The 19,143-nt window shown below is 37.5% G+C and overlaps 1 protein-coding gene across 5 annotated transcripts in view; it reads left to right on the plus strand.

The window, feature by feature from the left end:
- Positions 1–19,143, plus strand: part of ZDHHC20 (zDHHC palmitoyltransferase 20) — a 71,470-nt gene that overhangs the window by 20,763 nt on the left and 31,564 nt on the right. For all 5 annotated transcript variants that reach the window (XR_015553504.1, XM_087436314.1, XM_087436315.1 and 2 more), the window contains exons 2-4: positions 3,065–3,091; positions 7,159–7,262; positions 13,648–13,768. Coding sequence is in view for 4 of the 5 variants with exons in the window: in XM_087436314.1 (XP_087292440.1) it covers positions 3,065–3,091; positions 7,159–7,262; positions 13,648–13,768 (252 nt within the window). In the remaining variant the exon portion in view is untranslated. The remainder of the gene's footprint in view (positions 1–3,064; positions 3,092–7,158; positions 7,263–13,647; positions 13,769–19,143) is intronic.

The raw sequence follows: 19,143 nt of genomic DNA on the forward strand, positions 1-19,143 counted from the left end.
GAGGCTCCTAGTCATGTTGGAGGGTGAGCCTTTCGAAGAGATACTCGCCCAGCCCAGCCTGGGGGCCAGCGAGCCTGTGAATGTTGGTCAGGTGGTCGCCCATCTTCTTGATGAGTTTTACTTCCTCCTCTAGGAAGTGGTTCTCCAGGAAGTCACAAAGATGGGGGTCTGAGTGGACAGAACCCAGAGCATGCAGATCCAAGAGGGACTTGTTCAGATTCTTGGCAGCTTCCATAGCCTGCGGGGTGTTGCCCCACTCATCCTGGGACGGCTTCTATACAGAAAACAGAGACTGCTCAGAACTAGCCACATACTCTGCAAAGGACTAAAACTACATTTCCCAGCAGTTGCTGGGGTAAAGAAGCTAGCGCGCAAAGCAGTCTAAGCTAAGACCTTGTATCTAACCCCCCTAGTCTCCTAAACTACGCGTCCCAGGAGACCACGCTGCGGTCTACACCGCCACGTGCTGGGGGAACTAGGTGCGCCTCCATAATAAACAACCCGCACCTATTTTTATTTTTTGTATAATCATATGTATCAGTCTTTTCTTATGGTTTCTAGGTTTTGTGTCATACTCTGAAAGACCTACTCTGCTCCAAAATTATATATATTTAAATTTGTCCCTGGTTTCATTTAGTACATAGATGGTTTTGTTTTTGTTCTTTTGCTTTTCAATCTTTGATACATTTGAAGTTTATCCTGGTCTGTGTTGTGAATCTCAGTGGTATATTTTTTCCACATGGCTACCCATTTGTCCCAACGCTATTTATTGGCTCTATCCACACTGATTTGAAATCCCGTATTTATCATATACTGAATTCCTATATGCATTTGAGTCCATTTTGGGGCTTTCTGTTCTGTTCCATTGATCTGTTTATTCATGAGCCAGTACAACTATTTTAATAATGGGGGCATTTATAATATTTTAAAAATAATGTGCTTTAATATTTGGCATGACTAGTCCTACTTCATTATTCTCTTTCAAAATTTTCCTCTGTCTTCATGCAAGTTCATTTTTCCACATATGAACTTTGGAGTCTGTCTAGTTAAAAAATAAAAGTATTTTTGTTGAGATGATACTAAATTTATAAGATTAACTTAGGGAGAATTGACATTTTAAAGATGAATTGACATTTTAAAGAGAATTGACATTTTAAAGATTTTCTATATAAGAATATAAGCCCTTCCGCTTGTTCAGATTTGATTAATGTCCCTCAGAAACATTAAACTGTTTCTTTTTGGGTAGATCTTGCTTAATTCTTACATTTATTCCTAGGAATTTTACCTTTTTAAGGGGTTTTATAAATAAAACTTTTCTTCAATTATAATTTCTGCATAGTGATTGCATTTTTATTGGAAAGTACTGATTTCTGTATGTCAGTTTTTGTACACCACCACCTCTTGTTTATAGTAGTTTTTCATTTGGTTTTCTTTGACTATGAAGGAGTATAGTCATAATCTGCAAATAGCAATACATTGGCCTTCTTTTCAGTTTTTATATCAGTTTTTATATCACTAATTTATTTCTCTTTAATAATTGTGTGGCTAGTACAGTGCTTCCCCGTTATTTCACATCATGGCACGTATTGAAAGTTATATTTTTAGTGTATACTACCATAAATGGGAAAAGTTTTGTGAGGCCAGAGGGGACCAGCCCAGGGTCTAACTCCTCAGGCCCTATCTGACTAAGATGATTGAGAAGAAGCCCTATGCCTCTCTAAAAGAATGTTTTAAAAAAAAAAGTAATGATCATGAACTTGCTTGTTTTGTTCCTGACTTTAGTAGGAATACTTCTATAGTGTTTTATCCTTAAATTATGCTGGATTAGGGATTGAGGTAGATATGTATATATGTTTTTTTTTAGTTTACTAAGGAAGTATCCAGGTACTCCTATTTTTATCGAGATATTTTAGTCAAAAATGGATATTGAATTAATAAACATTTCTTAAGCATTGCTGCTGTATGCCAGGCTTTGGGACTGAAACCATGTAAGGTGAGAGACACTACAGGAAAGAATACAAGTCCAAGTGGATTTGAGTTCAGATCCTATCTATGCTACATTTACTAATTTGGTGACCTGAGGCAAGTCGTTTAATTATTTTAAGCCTTAGTTTACTAATTTGTAAATTGGAGCTAATGATAACATTTAGGGTTGTTATTGTTCTAAACTAAGACATGATTCCACACTTGTGCAGTCCAGTAGGGTGAGAGACGTATCAACAAATAATTGCAAAAAGTGAGGTGGAATGGTAGAGATGGAGGAGTGGTCTGCCTGCCTGAAGAGGGACTCAGGAAGGCTCCACCAAGGAGGTAGTGTTTATTTATGTATTTATTTATTTTTTGCAAGGAAGATCGGCCCTGAGCAAACATCTGCCAATCCTCCTCTTTTTGCTGAGGAAGACTGGCCCTGGGCTAACATCCATGCCCATCTTCCTCCACTTTATATGGGACACCGCCACAGCATGGCCTGACAAGTGGTGCGTCGGTGCGCGCCCAGGATGCGAACTGGCGAACCCCAGGCTGCTGCAGCGGAGCGCGCGCACTTAACCGCTTGCGCCACCAGGCCGGCCCCCGGAGGGGGTGTTTAAACTGGGCCTTGAAGGATGACTAGGGGAGGCACACAGCACGTGTGAAACTGCTTGATGCATTCAGGAAAATACAATTTGTCTTGAGTATAGCTTTCATAGAAAGTTTGGTAAGGTACGTCACAGACTAATTAAGTAAGCATGAGTGTCATAGAGGAGAGTCCTACTCATTCTGTAGGCAGTGTTAAGGAACGAGCTAAAGAAAACATAACTATAACCATATTGACACACTTAAAATTAGTAAAGGTCTGAAAAAAATTTTAAATGTGATTGCAGTGTTAAAGAAGAAATTGAATTTTAGCATTTTAGTGTTTCAGGGTTTTTTGAGTGTGCAATTCTTAATTTGCATTAGTGTTTACATTTTATAACTAAATCTTATTTTTATGAAAATTATATTAAGATGAATAGCCAACCTGAAATGAAACTTATGTACAAAATTTTTATAGTATATTTATTCACTATTTTTTCTTCTATTCTAGTTACTCTTTCTGGAAATGGAGAAAACGGTAAGGCACTTTTAGTCTCAATTTAAGTAAACTACTTATGGTATCTTAATTGTAACCCACATTTTATTTAGTGATGACTACATGTGTTTTTGTTTTCAGAAAGAAAGTATATATTTTTAAAGTTGAAATAATTAAAAGGAGATATAGCATTGGGTTTATTCCTTTACATTCAATATATTCTCATTTGCGTTATTTACATAAATTGAAGTAGTTGTTATTTTATAAGACACCCTAGTGCCCAGACTTCTTTGATATGTTTATGTACATATTTCTGCCTTATGTGTTCTTCAGAACTCTTTAGAGTAGTAGTTCAAAGATTTTTAATGTTGATTCTAGCTAGGCTTGAGGAGAGGATTTTGTTTCATCATGTCTAAATTTTGTTGATGGTTCTGTTGTTTATGCATTTGTTAAAAATAGTACTTTACCATTTACAGACGTTTAATTAAATAACCAGACTGTAAATTTGTAAATTTTAGTACTAGTTCATTTTGAAACAGAATTAAAGTTTTTAAAATGACTAGGCAAAGAGACAATGCCTAGAAGGAAAAGTTATTGCTCAAAGTTTCACCAAGATAAAAGAAAATTTTAAGTCTATTGATATCAAATTTCAGAAATAAAATTTGATTTGAGATATGAAAATCCAGAGGATTTCTAAAACAGTTGGTTAGAAATTAATGATAAATATTTATTCTTATTATTGGAAATAATTAGGCATTAAGTATGTATATCTCAGGTTACCTTTGAGTCCTAATTTCTCAGTGACAGAATAAACATACACTCATCTTGGTAGGCTTGTTTTTCTTCCTTTAAATCGAAACTGTCTCCTATATGTTGAGAGCACAGATACAGAAAGCAGAGAATTTCTGAAGTTCTTATAAAAGAACTTTTAACTTGTATCATTATTTCTTGGGGCTAGTTTCCCTATGTCTTTCAAAGAGCCTTTTGATGAAGTTTTTTGTTTGCTCATTTATTTGTTTTTTTTTAATTTAGTTACAGGTGATTTTTGAATCAGATTTTTTGATTTATGGGTTCCGTTTTTTTTCTTTCAGTTTTGACTTAATTTGCTTAGGTAACTAAGCTTTTACTCTCTATATTACTTCTAACCAGTGGTTTATAGCATATATATATGACCAGAAGTTTGCTTATTAGCAATCACGTTAATTTGGACTTCTTTAAAAGTAATATTTTCTATTATTCTTTACATTATAGTTTGATAATTACCATCTGTTGAGTACTTATATTCCAGGCTTTATGCTAAGAGATTTATTTTATCTATTTTTTTTTTAACTGAGGGTTAAGATTTTTTAAAGCAAAAACCAGGGCCGGCCCTGTGGCCTAGTGGTTAAGTTCGGTGTGCTCCGCTTCGGCAGCCCAGGTTTGGTTCCCAGGTGTGGACCTATACCGCTCATCAGCCGTGCTGTGGCAGTGACCCACATATAAAATGGAGGAAGAGTAGCAGCGGATGTCAGCTCAGGGGGAGTCTTCCTCAAGCAAAAAAATTAAATTAAGAAAAAAGGAAAAACCATTTTGTTTTTGTTCTTATGGAGAGCAAAAATATTCTAAAAATATATTAAATGTTTAAAAAAATATTTTAAGAGTATATTGTTTTACATTCTAGCCTTAGTTGTCGGTAACTAAATGATTAAGAAGTTTAAAGTACTTCAAGGTTACCATTTATTTCAAAGCTATCTAATACTATATAGATGAGGATTGACAAACTTGACTGAATATGGGGGGCCAGGCGAAAATATAAGTGAAGTGTGCTAGGTGAAGATAACATTGCAGACTCGATAAATGGCCTCAGTGTTGATGTAACAGTAGGAGACTGAGCTCCAGCATGCTTCTCCAAAGACAAATGAAGGAGTGATACTGAATCCATTGGGTAGACCATGGAGGGGGGTGAGATGATGCAGATTTTGAGAAACTAGAATTTTCCTTGAGGATGACAGTCAATTTTAGTAGAAGTGAGAAGAAAGCAAATTTGAAAAGAGAAGGAAGTTGTGGTTAGAATTTTATCTTGGCATCAGATGTTGGCTCTGAAGTGGGATGTGACCACTAAGATGATGGTTAAAGGAGTGGAGGAAAATATAATTTTAGGTATGACAGTGAAAAGAACCTTGGGTTTTTATCAGGCAAATATGGATTTGAATTCTGGCTTTATCATTTAGTAACTAGTGACATTGGGCAAGATATTAAATTCTCTAAGCCTCAGTTTTTAAATTTGTAAACTGAAAGAATATCTTAACAGGGCTATTGTGAGGGTTAGAAATAAGGTATACATTATATGCCTTCTCGCAGGCTTTCAGTAGGTGGAAGTGGTGATTTGAGTAGTCGTAGTCGATTATGGTTGCTAGAAGTCCCAGAGTTTTAGAATGCATTCATTAGTCAGGTACATGGAGTTAGTTCCTAGGCATTTCACAGCCAAGGGGGAGAGGAAACTATGAGCCACACATTTTACACTGGCCATGGAGATGGCTTAGAGGCAAGAGAGACTGGAGGCAAGGAGACCAGTTGGCTTTTGTAGTAATCAAAATGAGATAAGCAACAATTTATCAACTGTTGCACTGGCAGTGAAAAAGTGGGAAGGAGTTTACTTCGAAAGAGACTTTAGGAGCTAGAATTTGAAGTACTTTGTTCTGATTAGCTGTGCGATGTGAGGAGTCATTGAGCTGGACTTCCTGTGTAGGTCATCTGTGACTGGCCATTCTGTTCTGTTGGACCAGGCGTGGACCAGTATAATTGCAAAAGAAAATGTTGGGGGTCCAATGAGTTCTCAAATTTTTATTGATATTTTATTTAAAAAGAACACTTTTTAAAATCAAAAATATAAGGAAAAATAACCTCAAACCAAAGGAAAGACAGTACTTCGAATTGAATACGTTAGCTTTATAAGTGTTTTTATGTTATTAATGTTTCTTAATGTTTCTTGTTTCACTGCAGACCAGCGAAAACTTTTATCAGTCCTTAAACTTGGGAAACACCGAAATAGGAAATGCACAAAAAGAACCAAATTTTGAGAAGAAGAAATTAAGATGCCTGGATAGTAATAATAATAGTAGCCAGTATTTGTTGAGGGTTTATTATGTGCCGGGCACTGTTCTAAGGTGTTCTGCATGTATTAGCTCATCAGTATTAAGCAACTAACTCTAATGAAACAAGTGCTTTCATTGCAGTCTGAGCAAATTATTTGGGGAGTATAGTGTAAAGAGGTAATGAATTCTGACAGTAATGGAGAAGGCTTTTGTGGAAGAAGTAATATTTGATCTGAACTTAAGAGTAGAATTTCAGACTTCCATGCCTGTCTATACTTTGTTTTCCTCAGTGGGTTTATGGGGCTGCATTCCAAACTGAAAAAGGGTTGAAGCACCTGGTACATAGTTCTTGCTTATGGAAACCAGTCTCACTTCTTCCAAATAGAAAAACAACAGAACACAACAAAAAGCTTGAAGTTATATCAGTGAGTTAATATTTGGAGATAAAGATGTTGGAATGTTACACTAATCCTCTTGGGAAACAGTTATGGCAGAAATTCAAAGTGGCTAAAAAGTTTTCATTACCTTGTGTTGAAAAGGAGGATGAAATTGAGCATAAGTTTTCTGAACAATCCATGAATTGTTTTTCAAATGTACTCATTACTCACAGTGGTGGGAACTTACTTTATTTACTTTCAGTCTATAGTTCCTTGGATTTAATGTTTATAGTGATGGAATCTGTCTTAAGTCATTTAAAATCTAACTTTTAGGAAGAGGTTGAAATACAATGAGTGAAGGAGATGTTTCAACTTAAAAATCTTCAGTAACTTAATAAAATCAAATCTCATCTCAAGACTACAGTCTTTACTTATAAACTAGGCTGATAACCCTTAAATGCAGAAATAGAGTGTTTCTTCGTATCTGTAATTTTACATCATGCAGATAAAGGAGTTTATATAGTTCATGTTTTCAGCAAGTTTTAATTAAAGTTTTTATTCAATTAAGCCTCCCAACCCTAAATATTGTGTTTTAATGTAATGCTTTTTCCTGTTTTCACTGGGATTCAATGAAATGTTGTTTGTTTTTATTTACCAGGAAAGGCCGTTGTTTACCTTGTGGCTTTCCATCTGTTCTTTGTTATGTTTGTATGGTCCTATTGGATGACAATTTTCACACCTCCCGCTTCCCCCTCCAAAGAGGTAAATTACCAAATGCTGTAACTAATTATGGAATTATTTCCCCTGTGTTTACCTTTGTAAAAACTTGATTACACAATGCATTTGTTCTGTTTCCATTCATGAAGTTGCTTGGTAACTCTACTTTGTGACTGTGAGTCATCAGCCTATTCTCAGATACGACAAACTGGCAGAGCACAGTAGAAGACTGATGGTAGTGCTCCAGTTGAGCTGGACTGATATTTTTCTGCCATGCTATATTTTCTTTTTGTAAAAGATTTTATTTATTTATTTTTCCCCCCAAAGCCCCAGTAGATAGTTGTATGTCATAGCTGCACATCCTTCTAGTTGCTGTATGTGGGACTCAGCCTCAGGATGGACGGAGAAGTGGTGCCTCGGTGCGCGCCCGGGATCCGAACCCGGGCCACCAGCATCGGAGCGCGCGCACTTAACCACCAAGCCACGGGGCCGGCCCTGCCATGCTATATTTTCTTAAATTAAAGACATACTTTATATTATTGAAGTAAAAAATCTTAAGGGACAGAATTAAGTTAGGAAAGTAAAGTTTATTTTTAGAAACCTCTTAACATTTGTGTTTTCTCAGGCCTGAACAAATATGCTGCAACTAAAAGTGTTTTGATTATGGGAAACAAATTGTCTAGGCTATTGCTTGTTACGCCTTAATATGGCTAGTGTTTCTTCTAACTGGAAGTTCCACTTAGAAAATAATGTGAGTAAATATTTACGTGGAGTAAGTTGTAAGACTAGTCCGTCTCTCTTGCCTTGACATAGCTGGCTGAATTCCTCCTTCACCTGAAATTTAGTATAGCTCGATGGCTAAGAGTATGTTCGCTAAAGTTAGGCTTGTCTGAGTTTTATTTTCTGCCCTAACGCATTACTTCATGGCTCTGAGCCTCAGCTTTTGTTGTCAGAAAATGGAGCTAACAATAGTGCCTATCTCTGTAAGGTGTTTGTGAGGACTAAGTGAGATTCATTCACATAAAGCTGTTTCTTTTTTTTTATAATTTTATTTATTTATTTATTTTTTTCCCCAAAGCCCCAGTAGATAGTTGTATGTCATAGCTGCACATCCTTCTAGTTGCTGTATATGGGACACGGCCTCAGCATGGCTGGAGAAGCGGTGCGTCGGTGAGCGCCCGGGATCCAAACCCGGGCCGCCAGCAGCGGAGCGGACGCACTCAACCACTAAGCCATGGGGCTGGCCCCACATAAAGCTGTTAACATAGTACCTGCCACATGGTTAGCACTCAAACATTAGATGATGATGATATAATTATTTTCCTTGACATTAAATTCATCAAAATTCAGTAAAAATTATAGACCTTTTTTTTTTTTTTTTGGTGAGGAAGATTGGCCCTGAGCTAACATCTGCCAATCCTCTTCTTTTTTTTTTTTCTGCTGAGGAAGACTGGCCCTGGGCTAACATCCATGCCCATCTTCCTCTACTTTATCCTGGGACGCTGCCACAGCATGGCTTGCCAAGAGGTGCGTCGGTGCATGCCCAGGATCTGAACCGTCAAACCCCGGGCCGCTGCAGCGGAGTGCGCACACTTAACCACTTGCGCCACTGGGCCAACCCCTTGACCATATGTTTAAAAATAATATCAACTTCCATTTAACTTTTTATAGAAGAATATATATGCAGAAAAGTATACATAAGTGTACACTTGAATTTTCACAGACTGAACACACGTGAGTAGCCACCACTCAGTTCAAGAAACAGAACATTACCAGCATCCAGTAAGCCTCCTCATGCCCCCTTCCGATCACTCACTTCATGCAAAACAAGTCTCCTGCCTTCTAGTAGCATCGATTGATTTTGCCTGGTTTTGTACCTTACATAAGTGGAGTCATACAGTATGTATGCTTGTGTGTTTGGCTTCATTCATTACCAATCTGTTTGTGAGATTCATCTGTGTTGTTGCATATGGTTGTAGATCATTCATTCTCATTATTGTTTAGTATTCAGTTGTGGTAGATAACTATTTATTACCTGGTCTGCGGTTGATAGGCAGGGGCATTGGGGTAGCTTCCCTTTTCAGGCTGTTACAAATAGGGCTGCTGTGAACATTCTAGTGCATATACATACATGCAAACATACATACATACGTGTATATATACAGTTCCTGTGGGTAGATGGCTAGGAGTAGAATTGCTGGATCATATGTGGTGTGTACATTCAGCCTTAGTAGATAATGCCAGTCTTTTGCTCATTTTTTTCTCTTGGGCACTTTTGTTTTAAGGGGTAATATAAACCATTAATCAAACTTAGTGTTTCTTTAAATATATTCTTCAGATACTTGGTAATAATTAGTCAAATGTTAAAGTTATGTTACAAACTGCCATCCGTATCTTAATCTCTAAGTTGAAAAGGACCTAATTTTATGTAATCAATTACTAGTAGTGATGGCTGTTGAAAACAGAGCATATGTAAAAGTAAATAGTTCTCATTATAGGAAAAAAAACAGGATAAGAGAAACAATTGGTCCTACTTTTGAGAAGCAGTATAGTGTGGAGGTTAAGAACCCAGACTCTGGCTCCAGACTGCCTGGGTTCAGCTCACACCTCAGCCACTTCCTGGCTGTGTGACGCTGGAGACTCTCCCTGGCTGTTTGCACCTCAGGTCTCTCCTCTGAGGATGAGATGATAGGAGTACATACCTTATGGGATTATTGTAAGCATTGACTAGATTAATAATATATGTGATTGATATTATTGATAGTAATAGTATATAGTTAATAATATATGTAAAGGTCTTAGAAGAATGCCTAGCACATAATAAGTGCCATCTAAATGTGATCTTTTTGGTACATTGCATCCATTTAGCATTTGGTGCAGTACTTAAGCCTTTCTGTCTGCTCCATCCTTCATGCTTGCCTGTTCGTATGAGTTCAGCTGACTGCCCAAGCCTGCATCCAGTGGCCCTGCTATGGCAGGTTCTACCTTCCCTGTCATAGAGCTTATCATCTAGCTTTGTAATTGCCTGTTTACTTGTATGCATCACCTTATTAACTTGTCAGTTTTTTGAGGGTAGAGATCATTTCGATCGTGTTCTCCGCCGTATCCTTTTCCCCACTATCTAGCACATAGTGGGTGTTAATAACTACTGAATGAATGAATTATTAAATCATCAAGGGCCAGCTAAGCTAAGCTGCCATGACAACCAAGAACAGCAATATAAGGTTCTCCTTCTAAATAAGCACACAGTGTGCTGACTGAGATAGCTCTTTATAAGTCATTAGAAAGCAATGAGGTGGTGCCCAAGTAACTAGATTAAAAGGACCCTGTAAACTCAGAGGTTAGAGCAGCACTTGGGGACCAGACCTTGGCAAACTGATTGAGTCTAAAAAGCAAAACTATACATTTTTAGGGAAGTTCAGTTATAAATATGGGTATTTTTTTTCATTCTTTCAGTCAGCAAGCACTTACTGAGCACCTACTTTTTGTCAGACTGTGCTAGGCTCTGGGAATAAAAAGAAGAACGAGACATACACGGTCCTTATATTTGAAAGGGAGAGACAGATGATAAGTAAACAAACAAATACAGTAATTATAAATTGTGATAAATTCAGGTAACTTTAGAAAAAGAACATGATGATGTGGTTGAGCATAATAGAGTAAAAGCTATTAGGGTAAAACTGCTTTAGATAGAAATCTTCTCTGAGGAAATGGCATTTAAGGTGAGACCTTTATAGTTCTCTCTTTCACTAAATATAAGCTTTTTAGCGGAAGAGTCTTTGTTGTCGATTGCTGTATCCCCATTGCCTAGAAACAGACCTAGTGTATAATAGCCAGATTGCTAAATATTTGAATGAATGAATGAATGAATGAATGGGGAGGAGGAGGCGGCGTGTGAAGAGCTAGTAGGCATCTTCCATCACTAAGTGTCATCTCTCTAAAAAGAAAATATGGTCCCATCACTTCTCTGGTAATCCTGCAGAGGTTGCCAGTCAGCTACAAGATAAAGGTCATGCTCATTTGCATGGTATACAAGACCCTGCCTGAACTAAGATCTTACTAACTTCATCTCTGCTGCTTCTTCCTGGAACTCTGTGCTGAGTAATGCATTGCCCATACTGTTTTCACGTCTTTCCATATCCCTTTACCAAGCTTCCCTTTCCCTCTTTGTCTTCCTGGATGATTCCTGTTTATCTCTCAAAACTCAGCTTAGGTAACACTTCTTCCAAGACACTTTCATTGACAGCCCCCCACCCCCACCCCAAGGGAGCTCTCATCATACTTTGTAATGTATTGTTACTGTTCTACTTATTCTGCTGATTTGTAATTTGTAATTCTTTATTTACATGGCTAACATTCCTACTAGACTGTAGGAATATACTTTTGAAAGTAAGAGCTATATTTTTCTTCATCTTTTGGATCCCCTTAAATATTTAGTATATATAAAATTGAACCATCTGAACACTGAATTAAAGATAATGGCATTTCATAGTTTTTGAGTTCTGTTTGGTAGTTTTTAATGAAAAGTAGACTTCTCGTAATAATTTCAAAAATCTAATCCATTTTAAATTTTGTTCTATTCCTCATCTAAAATTCTCGTCTCTCTTTAGATTTTCATTTGGTTTAAGCTTTTCATAATTTATAACCTTAGTTCTTAAGGAAAAGTAATGATGTTGAGGCCTGGGATACTACCACAGGCTAGAAAAGGACAGCCAGGGAGATCTGCTCAGATTTTACAAGGAAAAGGTAAAATTTGATTAGAACATCTTCTATCCAAATGTGTATTTAACATCATACCGTATGATTTTTATTCTCTACTATGAATGTTTCAGAGATGTGTCATGTCAGGGAAGAACTTTCTAACAAATTACAGTTCTCTTCAAAGAGCATGGGCCATCTTGCAAAGTAGCAAAGTGTTTCTATACCTGAAAGTATTCAAGACGGGGTGGATCTCAGAAATGTTGCCTGCAGGTTCCTGCCTGCCTGGGAGGTTAGATAGTGACCTCCAAAGTCTCAGCTCTCAGATGGTGTGAATCTTGTCTGACTTCTTTCTGTCCCCTTCGTTTGTCCTTGTTAGTTCTCTCTTACAAGTAATTTGGGGATTTCTTGTGCTATCAAGATTTGATTGTGGGAGCCAGGTGAGGTAATCTAAATAGATTCTTCTACTTCCTAAACCATGGTGTTTTGGTCTGGTTAAAGTAACAGTCTGTAAAAAGCAAGAACATTTATTTTACATTAGCAGTATTGAGGGAAACATACTAGAGTACAGCTCAAAAGGCTTGTATTTCAGCTCTGCCAATAATTATGCAGCCTTAGAAAATTCCATAAGCCTCTTGAGATCACAGTTTCCTCAACCCAGAGCTTTTTCCACTATGCCAAACTGTTGGCTTGTTTATAACAGAATAGGCTACATCGATAAGCTAATACTGTTATTGATGATGAGGCATCAAGAGTATGGGAAGTTTTGGTATTTGAGTTAGCAGGTAGACCAAAATACTTAATGAAAAGATAAAATTCCAGCCATGATTCCTTAGGCCTTTTCAAGCAAAACCCTATATGTAAATAAAAACTAAGGAACAGTATTTTTACAATATAAACATGATCAAGAGCAAGTCTCAAGCCATTTTTAGTTTTAAAAAGATTCTGTGAAATAAAGACTGACAGAGACTTAAAGCTCCTAGTTATGTGAAATAGAGGCATAAAGCTGAGGGTCCTTGAGATGCTGGGATGACGTGAAAAGAGAGCAACTTCACAAGTCCTTTGGAGGGAAAATGCAATTTAAACAAATGAACTAGAGGCTGGTCACACCATGGGAATAAAAACTTAAGAAATGGAAACCAGGAACAACTCCATAACGAATCTCTCCATGAGAAAGGAGACTCTGCTTGCCTTGACAATCCTTAGTAATTCTGGAGAAAGTACCCAATGGGTTAGCTTTTTAAAAGCTACAACATAGTGAAAGAATCACTTGTTGACCTCATTTAGACATGTGGCCAGAAAACCATAGGACCGCGTGCCTATGATTTAGCCTGTTACACAAAGCGAGTGAATCTTTGGACATCCTTCCAAAAATTAAAAATCTCTTGACACTTTCAAACACCAACATTTTTACTAATAGAACATATATATTAAGCCCTTTTTGGTAGAGGAATTTAATTTTCTCTGTGAAAAACAAAGGTGCAAAAATATTTAGTTCATGTTCTTTCCCATGATTAGTATGGAGGGCATATATTTTCTAATCTGTCAAAGGTATGTAGTTTTGTTAAAATGTACTTGATTTAGCTTCTTGAAGAAATTTGAAGACAAGCTTTGCCTTCATAGAAGAAATGTTTTTGTTTTTTTCTATCCTGGATAAGACTTTATTTTTCTGAGTGTGATAGTTAGTAATCATGGGATTTAAAAGAATTAATAGTTATTTCTCCTTTTATAGTTCTACTTGTCCAATTCTGAAAAGGAACGTTATGAAAAGGAATTCAGCCAAGAAAGACAACAAGAAATTTTGAGAAGAGCAGCAAGGGACTTACCTATCTACACCACGTCGGCTTCAAGGAGTAAGGAAAACAAATCTTAAGCTTCCCTTTCCACAGAATTTTTAAAATATGGTCATTTCTGCCAAGATATATTTTCATGATTTGACTATTAAGTGGATATTGTGATTGCCAGAACAAGATTTTCCTGTGTTCTGTATCTTCTATGGTATAGATATGTATATATATATTGATATAGATTTTTTAAGGCGTCACTTTAATATGAGTCTCTTTTTGCTGCATATTCTTTTGTTTTCCAACTCAGTCTTTGTGGCTGAAAATTTCTATTGTTATTCTTAGTAAAACCATCATTTGGAAATTCTGGTTTGAATTTAAATATTGTTTGTCATCACTGAGTAAGTTTTAAAAAATCAAGAATGTGTTAACCTAGAATGGGGAGGAGTAAAGACACAAAGGGGAAGAAACTTGTTCAAGGTTATAAGGCTAATATTCAGAGAGCCAGAATTTGAACTCAGGTTTGTCTGGTTCTGAAGCCATTGGTATTTCCACTGTCCCACTGCCTCTACTGAGATACGTGCCTGCTGTGTGTCCTCTTCTCAGGGGTAGAGCTGTGTGACAGGGATGAGTCTATGAGTGGCCAGGCCGGTCATTTAAATACAGGAAATTGTTTTAAATCATGTATTATATACCTCATTAATTAATTCAAATAGAGATGATAACAGTAGCTAACAATTGCTCTGTTCTGAGTGCTTTACACATATGAACTCATGTAGGCTTCACAACAAGCTATGAGGTAGGAACTGTTGTCCCCATTTTACAGATGAAGAAGCTGAGACACAGAGCAGGTAGTAACTTGTTCAAGGTTGTGCAGATAGTATGTGAGAAAACAGGAATTGAAATCCAGGTGCTGTGGATCCCAAACCCACTGTGCTTCTCAGCTCTAAGGGGAAGTAAAGGCAGCTCTGACTTTGTGTAGTTACGTACAGATTGTGACTTAAGAAAATGTAAAACTTGGACAAGATTTTAGGAGGGTATATTTGACTGACTTTTTAATTTTTCGTGCATTTAATACTGTCCTTTCTGCATAACTATTATATTACTGTATAGAATGAAAACATGGATTTCAGATCAAACCCCAGCTTTTTCATTACTAGTGAGAGTCACTTACACTTTCTAAGCCCTGGTTTCCTCATTTTAAAATGAGGATAATGATATCTATGTCTCTGGGTTAGTGGAAGTATTAAATGACATACGTAAATGAGATAGACGCTTAGTGTAGATCTTGGTATATAATAATAAATTTTCAGTAAATGATAGCTAATTTAAAATAATCCTTTTTTATATTTAATTATGAAATATCTGATTTACAATAATTGTTAGTAGTTGTAGTTCTATAGATTAGATATTTTTAACCCAAAAGTCTAAGATTTCAGAGAATTTATGAGCTCTGAGATTATATGCAAAATTTGGGGTAGTTTTTGAAGAAGCCTATTCATGGCAAGACCATCTGATTTTCAGAGCAGTACTTGTGCCCCAAAGAGCCACTGATGTAAAATCTTTACCCTTAAAGCTTTACTTCTGTTCATTAATTATAATGGCTTTCCTCTAATCTGAATAACACCTTCATCTGTTGAATATTACCCCAGTGTTATGCTAAGGACTTTAGTGGTGGTTGTTTAACCCTCAGAACAACTCTGAGATAGGTGCTACGCTTGTCCCCATTTTAGAGATGAAGAAGTGAGGCACAGTGAGGTCCCCAGAGTCCCCGAGTAGCAAGGTCTGAATTCATACTTGATCTTCTGACCACAGGCAGAGTCCCTGCTCTGGAGCATCATTTTATACTGCATTTCTACTGCTTAGAATTCCAAACTTTGGGGTTTTTTTTCTTATTATAGAAATACTACCCATTCATTCTTTAAAAAACAAAATTACAGAAATACATGTCATAGAAAATGGACCTTTCATAGACCAGAGATTAGCGAAAGTAATGGAGCTGTCTTCACAGGGGGCATGGGGGCTGAGCAGCAGGGACGGCAGACTTTCCACTAAATTCCTTTTGTGCTTTTTTGAACCATGTGGACATACTGTTACCTATTCGGAAAGAAAATGAGTCTTTCTAAACCTTCCATCCACAATCTGGATCCATCGAGGTCCCTCTCTCACTTTGTCCCGCACTGTTTTGTTGTGCCAGCTCGGTGCTAACACACTCTGTCCTGCCCGACCTTTTTTTTCCTTTTTGTCTTTTTCTCTGCCTAGAACGATTATTTTCTCCTCTCTAAATCCAGTGTAAAGTTTTAATTCACTGTCTACCCCTTTTCAACCATTTCTATTCACTTTATTTTTTATTTATTTTTTTGTGTGCATGAGGAAGATCAGCCCTGAGCTAACATCCGATCCCAATCCTCCTCTTTTTGCTGAGGAAGACTGGCCCTGGGCTAACGTCTGTGCCCATCTTCCTCTACTTTATATGGGCCGCCGCCACAGCATGGCTTGACAAGCGGTGCGTCCGTGCACGCCCAGGATCCAAACCTGCGGACCCCGGGCCGCCGAAGCAGAGTGCGCACACTTAAGCACTGCGCCACCAGGCTGGCCCCTCTGTTCACTTTAATAAGAAGTGATTTTTAAAGTCTTCTCTGAACTTCTCAAATTCTTACCTTGTAGATCACAAATCACTGCCTTCTAGTTACTTTTGTTCATCTCACCTCCTCGACTTTATTCTAAACTTCTGGCAGTCAGGAATTTCTCCCATGGTCCCTAACACAGGGTCACACTAAATAGGTGCTCAGTAGGTATTTGTTGAATGAATCTATTCCTGGGTGTTCTCCAGAATAGCTCTTTATACACTTTTTGATCTCCCTAGTTTTCTCTCCTTCACTAATTTTTCCCATCATAGAGTCTGACTTATATATATTTTTTTTCCTTTTTTTTCTTTTTTGCTGAGGAATATTCTCCATGAGCTAACATCTGTTGCCAATCTTCCTCTTTTTTTTTTTTTTTTTTTTTTGTGAGGAGATCAGCCCTGTGCTAACATCCGCCAATCCTCCTCTTTTTTTTTTTTTGCTGAGGAAGACGGCCCTGGGCTAACATCTGTGCCCATCTTCCTCCACTTTATATGGGACGCCGCCACAGCATGGCTTGCCAAGCAGTGCGTCGGTGCGCACCCGGGATCCGAACCAGCGAACCCCGGGCCGCCGCAGCGGAGCGCGCGCACTTAACCGCTTGCGCCACCGGGCTGGCCCCGCCAATCTTCCTCTTTTTGCTTGAGGAAGATTCGCCCTGAGCTAACATCTGTGCCAATCCTCCTCTATTTTGTATGTGTATTTCCAGCTTCCACAGGATAGCTGTGCTTGAGTGACCTACTATCCAGACCTTTCAAACTCAAACGCAACTGGATTCATCAATTCAAAACCTAATACCATGGGGGCAAGAGGCAAGTCTGTCTTGTTCACCTGTGTATTCTCAGCATCAAGCAGTATTTGTCACATGGTAGAAACTCTAAATATTTGTTGAATGAATGAAAGAAAAACACCTTACCCCACTCCCCCCACAATCAAGCTTATTTCTGTCGTTCTCAGCAGCATCCTTCTAGCCACCCTATACTAGAAACTGAAGTTTTCTTTGATTGCTACTTTTACTTCAGTTCTTCTATCTACTGAGTCATCGAGATCCTTAACAGGTCTTCTTGAAAGGTCTCTTTGGTTTAGTCTCATCTCAGGGCAATGTCATAATTTTGAGTGGAGGAAGTTTAGAGGAAAAGGAAAATAAGATACTTGGCTTCTGATCCTGATTTTACTACTCATTTAGCTATATAACCTTGGGCAGATTACTTTCTCTCTAGGTTTTGGGGTGTTTAAAATCTGTAAAATGGAGTGATTGGACTAGGAGCTCTCTCAGGTCCCTTATAGCTCTCCTTTTTCTACGTTATGGTTTTACCTTCCTGGTGTCCAACCCAAGCAAGGTATTATAGAAGGCCCTCAATAAAGTGTAGTTTATTCATTTAATAAGTGGATGTTTGTGTAAATTCCTTTCATCTTAAAGGAACATGCCTATGATTAAAAAAAAATTTTAAGGGCCCCAAATGAAAAGTGAGTCTACCCTCACCCCTGGCACTGCTCTCTAGAGGTTACCACCCTCTCTTGTATATCCTTGCAGGAATTTTTTATACATAACAGAGTATTGCAAAACTTATAAACAATTAAGTAACATTTTTTAACAATTAGAGTGGATAGATAGTAATCAATACAAATTTGGTTACTTGGATAGTGCCTTCTAACAGGTGTGTAATTTCTCACATTGCTTCAAAATAACACTTTGTGTCTCTCTTATCTGTTAATTCACATCTGGAAGGTGGGTGCATTTTAGTGGGATATGTAAAGAGAAAAAACTATATATTCTTTTTCCCTTTAGAGATGTGAAACACACCACATACTCAAACTATTCCACAGTTTGCTTTTTTTCATTTAATGTATTTGCATTTTTCCAATTTAGGGTACATGTGTATTTTGTATGGAAAACTCTTCAGGTCTGCATAGTATTCCACTGTATGAATATACCATAAAATGCTTAACCATTTTCATAATTCAGGTTATTCCTAGTGTTTCATTATTAAAAAAAAATGTTGTAGTGAACATGTCTATAGAAAAAATTTTCTAGAAGTAAAAATCCTGGGTCAGAGAGCATACACATCTTAAATTTTTTATAAACACTGCCAAATTTCCTTCTATAAGGACTTTTCGAAGACAGTCTTCAAAAAGACTCCCAAAAAGACACATGACATGGTCCATCCACTTTTAGAGGGTATACTTAATTTAAAATTCTTATTTGAACCTATTTTCTGTGTTATTACCATGTTTGTTAGGACTTAGGACCATAAGAAACAGACAACAACTTAAGCTTTTTAACTCCTCCTCCCCCTATAAAAACTACCAAAAAATATGGGCTGGTATGAGGAATTGGTGGATCTTTCCTGTAACCTAAGGGCAGAGCTACCAGAAAGAACTGGAGCCAGAATTGGAAAGTCAAAGGACTCTGCAGCTGTTTCTGCTTGTTCCTGCGCATCTGTTTCATTTTTGACACTGTCTCCCTACAAACGATTTTTCATCTCTTATCCAGTCCACATGGCAAAATATAGTCATTACATGGTACCTGGTTCCGGCAGTATGCAGACGTAGCTCACTGTCTCTGTCCCAATGCTTAATTCACAGGAGAGAGAATGTGAACTAGAAGGGAAGGGTGGATTCACACAGTGCGAATGTAAGAGTGGTCTGAGATCCTTTCCCAGAGAGAGAGTGGCGTATAGACCAGGCAGATACTCCCAAAAGAAGTCTGCCACACTTAGAGTAGATCAAGTATTTACCAGTTAAATGCTGTAAATCTGTAAAGTTTCAACTATTTGTGAAAGACCCCGGGTAATTTGTCTTGTTGCCAAGATGTAAGTG

This window comes from Ceratotherium simum, chromosome 10, assembly GCF_057802395.1.
Source record: "Ceratotherium simum simum isolate JZ-2026a chromosome 10, ASM5780239v1, whole genome shotgun sequence".
Classification (NCBI taxonomy): Eukaryota; Metazoa; Chordata; class Mammalia; order Perissodactyla; family Rhinocerotidae; genus Ceratotherium; species Ceratotherium simum.